Source organism: Poecilia formosa, unplaced genomic scaffold, assembly GCF_000485575.1.
Source record: "Poecilia formosa unplaced genomic scaffold, Poecilia_formosa-5.1.2 Scaffold637, whole genome shotgun sequence".
NCBI classification, from domain to species: domain Eukaryota; kingdom Metazoa; phylum Chordata; class Actinopteri; order Cyprinodontiformes; family Poeciliidae; genus Poecilia; species Poecilia formosa.
Window position 1 is genome coordinate 167,360 of NW_006800576.1, and position 7,230 is coordinate 174,589.

The 7,230-nt window shown below is 40.8% G+C and overlaps 1 protein-coding gene across 1 annotated transcript in view; it reads left to right on the forward strand.

Annotated features, from left to right (window-relative positions):
* The first annotated feature begins 238 nt into the window (after positions 1–238).
* The window catches only part of marchf9 (membrane-associated ring finger (C3HC4) 9), a 21,637-nt gene continuing 14,645 nt past the window's right edge, over positions 239–7,230 (forward strand). The window contains exon 1 of the mRNA XM_007541858.2: positions 239–1,495. Coding sequence (XP_007541920.1) covers positions 1,163–1,495 — 333 coding nt within the window. The 5' untranslated portion in view covers positions 239–1,162. The remainder of the gene's footprint in view (positions 1,496–7,230) is intronic.

Genomic DNA, 7,230 nt, shown 5'->3' on the forward strand with positions numbered 1-7,230 from the left:
TCTCTAATTCATGGGGTGTGAATACTTTAATCACAGCGCTGTTTGAGAGCAGCATGGTGGTGGTGGTGGGGGGCTCTAATTTCATGTGGCGTCTACGTCATCAATGGGGGTGGGGAGAAGCTTTCAGCACCCTGGACAGCGGCCGCCGGTCAGCAGCAGAACCTCCAGCCCGGCTTCCCCTCTGCTCTGCCCGGCGCGCAGCGAGAGGCGCTTCGCCCCCCTCCGGAGGAATGGACGGACGGCCGCGGAGAGGCGACGGCCCGCTGCCCCCCTCCCTCCCTGTTCCGGAAGTAGCGGCTGCGCTCCGTTCAATCTCCAAGCCGACCATTTCGAGGAAGAAACCCAGAGCCAACAGCCTCATCAGCACCACATATTTGATCCAATAATCACGCTGCGTGATTTCTCCTCCACGCTGCGTCCCGTTTCCTCTTTGCCTCCCTGCCGCCTCTCTTTCGACGCGGATCCCGCAGAAACGGACATGAAGCCAAGGCGGAAAACACGGGGCTCCTGAAGATGCGGACGCTGAGGGACGTGTTTTTCATCTCGACGTGGATCGTCGAGGGGAATGGCTCCGATTCTTCTTCGTGGACCGACCAGGGGCGCTGCAACGAGACGACGAAATAGGGAGGAACACGATTTGACATCGAGAGACAATAAGGCAGCAAAACCACATCCGAAGCAAACTTGTATTTAATCTTTTTTTGGATTATGTTTCTTGTCGGGAGTCCCAGATGTGACTGTGTGGATGGCATGTCGTTGTTTCTGCTCCCTGGCTCTGCGCGGCTCTCTCTTCCACTAGTCCGCTCTCTCGCTGTCTTCTGCTTCGGGTAGCACAACATGTAGGCTGCTCTGTATATACATAAATATCGGTTGCTGCAAGCCCAGCGGCGTTTCTGCAGGAAAAAGAGAAAAGAAAACAGAAAGAAAGAAGGAGCGGTGGAAGAAAATGGACACCAGTTTGTGATGTTTACTGGGGTGCGGTGGGAGATGCATGTATAGACAGCGCTTGCTGACTTGTTTGAGTGATGAATATTGAAAGAGTGTGTCGGGAAAATCTTTCATCCGCATTGGCTTAGACACACATGCCATCAGAGGGGATGATAAAGGATTCATAATAACAATAGTATCAATAATAATAATACAAATAATAAGGATAATAATAATGTTCAAGTATCGGATCCGCATGTTTTTCAATGAACTGAAGGTCCTGGTGTTTATGCGATCCGATTCACGACAGTCCGGCTCAGACACAGATCGACGCTCCTCCGCCATGCGGGGTCTGGGGATGGGCGGCTGCGGCTGGCCGCCGTTTGTCGACTGCCATTCCCGGGACGATGAGGAGGAGTACTACGGCAGCGACCCGAGGCCCCGGAGCCTGGCGTTCGAGGACAAAGAGCCCAAGCTGCAAGTGGGCCTGGACGCCGTGTCCCTGACCAGCACGTCCAGCAGCCTGCGGACCCCCCAGTGCAGGATCTGCTTCCAGGGCCCCGAGCAGGTAAACACCCCACACACACACCCGGCCCCATCGGCGGGGTTTGTTTTGTTCACTTTCAATGCGTTTTGGTTTTATTTCAGCTCTGTCCTACATTCCTCCTTCTAACGCCCACACATTCCTTAAATACACACCCGATTCGGGGAGAAAAAACCAAACAGGATTTGCTTTGTTTCTGATTTTTCTGATTTCGCCTCCAGAGCCGTGTACAGTCTGTGCCGCACGGCTTCAGTATTGTGCTTTTATTTCTCCATCCTCCAACCCCCCACCACCTCCTTCCACGTCCTCCTCTAATAACATGATCCGGTTATCTCAATAACACTGTTTTCATAAGTAATCTAGTCAGCGGCGGAGAGAGGCAGCATGTTTCCCACACAATCTGAAATCTGGCCAGCATGGCAACAAAGAAAGTTAGCCAATTAGGTCTGCTGCGCGATGACAAACAGGGTGAGAGCGACTGAATATACATGAGTCACAATCATCCTCAGAAGTGTTGTTTCGGCGTGTGTCACAGGGATCACATGATGGCCACTCATGTTTGACCATCATGACAAATTAATTTAATGTACCATTGTGTCTAATTATTGGGTCGTTTGAGTTTGTTTTGGATTTTCTTATTATTTGTGTTCATTAGTTCTTGCTCTTACTTCTGCATTGTTCAGTTCCTTCTCAGTGATTCTAGTTATGTTTATTTCTTGTGTCTAGTCATTTTCTTAGCTCTAGTTTTTATTTTTCATATGTTTAGTATTCTTTTTAGATTATTTTCTGATCCCCTACCGTCATTTCCTCTTTCTCTCTGTCTCCCCTCACCTGCAACCCATTAGCTCATCAGCTCAGCTCTTTTATTCAGCCTTCAACCTCCCGGTACTTAAGCACTTCATTCTCAGTCGCTCCTTGCTGGTTCCTCTTATTATAACCTGATATTTTTCCCTGCTTATTCTCTGTGTTTCCTGTTTTCATTTTTCTTTGTTGTATGGTTTTTGTTCTGCTTTGGCTCCCTGTGATTTTTGTTCATCATTTTTATTACATATTCTTCACCTACAAGCTGCCTCTGCCTCTCTGCATTTGGGTCTATCATCACTCATATTATGAACTTTTAAAATGTAGTTTTCACATTTTATAACAAATTAAATCTGAAGAGTGTGGCATGCATTTGTATGTCCAACCAATTAGTCACCTAATTATAGAATTGGGTAGTAATTCATTACATTCTTTCAATTACATCTACTTGAGTAACATTTTTGAAAAAAAATATTTTTAGGAGTATTTTTACTACGTTGAACTTTTTACTTTTACTTCTAATTTCTAATTTTATCCTGAAGTATTTCAACTCTTACTTCAGTAAAATTTCTGGATTTTCTACCCTCCGAATGGAGAAAAAAAAAATCACCAGACACAGACACACACCTGCAGTTTTTCTTACAGTTTTGCTAGATTTATATTGAAGAAAACTAATTTGGAAACATTTTCTTTTGCCTGATTTTTATTATTTTTGTAACTTATATCAATTATTGTCTTTTTCTCTTTAAATTACCAAAGTTTCCACTTTATATTTAAACCTGATGAAATGCCAAGTAGGAAATTCAGTCTTCTGATTCAGATGTCGTGGAGCCGGGATGCATCCAACATGACATTAGTGAGACTTTTCACACAGCAGGCAAAAACGACCCACATCCAACTTTTTCATGACGGTCTGATCGGCCCGATTACGATCTTCATACCCCTCAAAAAAATCTGATTTGTGCCACTTTCATACGTCCCATATTTTCCAACTTTTGAGTCAGTGACTTGAAACATGCCTCATAATTATGCACAAAAAGTAGTGAGACATGTAAACAATGACTAAACAGTTACAGAATGCCATCACTATTAGTTATGCTTTCTTTTTTCTTACCTTCTTTTGTCTTATGATCTTGTGACGATACTGCCAGCTCCAAGAACTTTAAAATTGATCCGTAGACGGTGGAGTACATTTATACTTCCGTAAACAGAGTGTCAACGTTCGTCTTCTGTGCATGTGGGTCCCTTTGGAGTCATAAACTTTTAGTACAGAAGTCTGATTGTGGTCAGGTTTAAACATTAGTATGAATGACCATGCTAAAAATAGAAGAAAAAAAAAATCAGTGCTGATGGGACGATGGATGGAGCTAAACTCTGAGACAAGCCTGGGGAAAAGTGTTATAAGACTGAGGTGAGGTGACTGAGTTTCTAGCTGGACAACCATCCTAAACATAGAGCCACTGCTACAATTGAGTCATTTTTATTTAAGTGTATCCATGTGGCCCAGTCAAAGTACAGATTTCAAGCTAATTCTCTCTGTCCAATCAGAATGGGCCAAAATGTCACAGATACATGTTTTGATAATTTGTAAGAAAAATTAAACTCTTTGTATTAGCTATCATACTTTCGCTTAGCTACAGATAAATATTGTAAATCAAAAAAAATCATATGCATAATAGCGTGTAAAGTCTTAAAGTTTATGTTGTTATAAGACACTCTGTGAATAGCGCATAATTCAGTATGTACCACTGGATATCATTTTTGTTCCCTCTAACTTCATTCCCAGCCTTCAAAGTGGCTATGCTAATGCTATCAGCTTTATAACTAAATTAATAATATAAATTACAGCAAGATCTTTAAGAAATTAGAAATAATGTGAACCAACTTTTGTATTCATATAAATATCTCACTGGTTAAATTAGGTCATTATAATAAAAATATGAAAAATAACCATAACAGATAATTAACACTCAGAGCTGAAGTGAGCAGCATCCTGGTTGTTAATATCACTGTAATTTTAATAAAGGGGAATAAGTTTCCCAGGATGCATTGCAAATGTGCAGTAAAGTGATGTAAACAGATTAAACATCGACATGCTGTGCATTCTCTCATCTCTAAAGAGCTGACGTGAGTTCCTGTTGAAACAATATTTTTTCTTTTACAATGGAAAATTTCTCTTTGTAGCCTTATTTATACAAAATGTTATTTTACTGCTAGTAATTAAAACAGAAAAAACAATAATCAATCTAATCCATCCATTGTCATTTCTACTACTAATTAAATATTCAAATTTTTACAATTATCTACATGTAAACTTTCATACTGCTTGAAAGTATGAAAGCAGTACAAAATTGTATAGCTTTAATTCTGGAGCCTATTTATAAGTCTCTTTTAAACATAAAAAGTACGTCAATTTCAAGGTTTTCAAAAAAAAAATTGTTTCCCTGAAATAACTATTTGACCAATTTAAAAAGTTTCTTCAAAAAGTAAATTATTTTTTTTAGAAATATATTCATTTCTACACATAAAAGATCCAAAACTAATGAGGCATAAAAGTTTCAGTCATTGCATCGAACATTGTGTTTCTAACTTTGCATGATATTCCTCATGCAAAGTTCCAATTTGGGACAATATCGATATTAAGATTGCTTTTATGACCAAAGATACTGATACTTACTAATGTTATATACATTTTCCTCCAGTTTAGGCACCAGGACACATGTACACCACCTGTTTTGCTTCTTTTCTTCCATCAGTTACCCCACAATGCTACGTAGCATCACTGCCACATAACCAAACAAAAACCACATGACCAAAACACAAAGGCCAACAAGGTTGATACAAACTTTAATTAATCCTACCGCTGATAAAGTACTGCTTTACAATTAATATAGTCATAATAATGTGCTCTGCAACATTTATTGTTTATTTTATGCCACTGAGTTGGTGCAAATGTTATCACCTGGACAACAGTCATGTGTAGAGTTTATATAGTTTATACATAAAGGCCACATTCACATAAAAGATCCTGATGCTAAATTTAGAATATTTATTTCTGAAATCAATTTTTTTGTGTGGTCGTTCAGACAGTTGCAGCATGTAACTTTTAAAAAAATATGCTTTCTTTTCCATATTTGTTAAAACTGTCCTTACAGACTATCAGTTTTCACAGATAGTCTGTGAAAAGATCGATCTTTTCACAGACCTCCTCCCTGTGTTTCTATTGCCATCTGAAGTGTTGCTGCGCTCTCCACCACCGATCTTAGCGCTATCCATCAACCTCGTGTACTCGATGCTAAATGTGCTAAAGGCAGAGAAACAACTCACTGTTACAGGAAAACTATTTATACCCTTTCTTTGGTGGCCATTCTAAGTAGCCTTAGCATTTCTAGTGAACTCTGCTTATTGGAAGAAGCTGTGTCATCTCAGAGAATAAGAGGGCAGGGAGATGCATGTACATGGGCATGATTGACTGCGCTAAGAACCACCTCTTAGCTCTGATTGGTTATTTCTAGCTAGTACTGGGAGCAATGGGAGAAGGCAGAAAAGCTTGACTTTTTCACAGATTATCTGCCTGACTTCATACCGTCATAATGTGATGGCAGTTTTAACAAATATGTAAAAACTTCTTAATTTTATAAAAGTTAACTGCAGCTGCAATTGTGTTATTCTTTCATCTAAAGGCTTCTACTTCGGTTAACAATGATTTGGTTACTAAATTAATTGACAATTGTTTCAATAATCAATTCATCACGATTAATCTGATTAATTGCTTCAGGGCTAGTGTAAAAATTGGGATGCTGAGATATTTCTACTCAGGATAATCATGTTGGCAGAATCTCATACGGACTGGATAAGACTCCAAACTCTTATTTTTACTCCGTGTTGTGTTCCAGTCTGAAGAAAAACAATAACCATCGCACGTCTTTGAACTGTGGCCAAATGCTGGCCGCACCAGATGTGCAGAAACCTGTGCCGCCTGGATCAGCAGGTAGTTCCGTTCCACTGAGATAATTAGAAACACTGTAAATCCTGCAGGAGCACAGATGGATATTACCATTTAGTCACTTCTCAAAGATAGGCATACAGTGTTATTACAGCCCATGTGCTAATATATGGCATCTGCCCCGCAGTTTGGGTTGAGAAACAGTAAATTGCAGAGCCACAGGATGCAATTTGAATATCTTACCTACATTTTTGGCTTTTGCAAACAGGAATCAAGCCTGTTCACTCACACTCATCCCCTTAATAAAAAGGTTAATTTTTATTTGAAAGCAACCTTTTTGAATATCTTTCTGGAATTTGCAGACAGGAATCAAGCCTGGATTGCTGTCCATGCCCACTCACACACATCCCCTTAATAAAAAGGTTCATGTTGTTTCGGCTTTGGGCTCTCCGGCAAGGTGACTCATCAAGCAACGTGGCTCTTAGCTGCCTCTTTTAGCTTCACAGACAAAGAGCGAGCAAACAAAGCAGTGAGGGAAAACCCAGAGCGGCGCTACTACAACATCAGCTCCTCGCTCTCATTTCGGCTTTTGTTTCTGCCACCCCAGCACGCGCCTTTTCTCGCTCTTTACCTCCTTGGGCGCAAGGAAGAAGGAGCTCACGTTTGCCATTTCGTTCTTATTTCATTATTCAAGTAGGTCACAACAGGGGCTGGGGATCATGTCGCTGTCAGCGGGACAATTACCGACAGACGTAATCGCCCGGCTCTGCAGGCCGCATTGAGCACGAGGCCTTATTAATTGTCTGTCAGAGGTGTCAGCGCGTGCTCTGGATGGCGAGCCTAAACCCGGCTTTGTCTACGTTAACAGAAGCAGCAAACACCAGGAAATGTTCAGGACAGGGCAGTAAAGCTTTCAGAGCGGGAAGAGCTACAAAAAACTTAAATTAAAAATATTCTATTGTTTATTCTGACCATTAATCGAGTAATCAGACAAAATAAATAGGCAAAAATA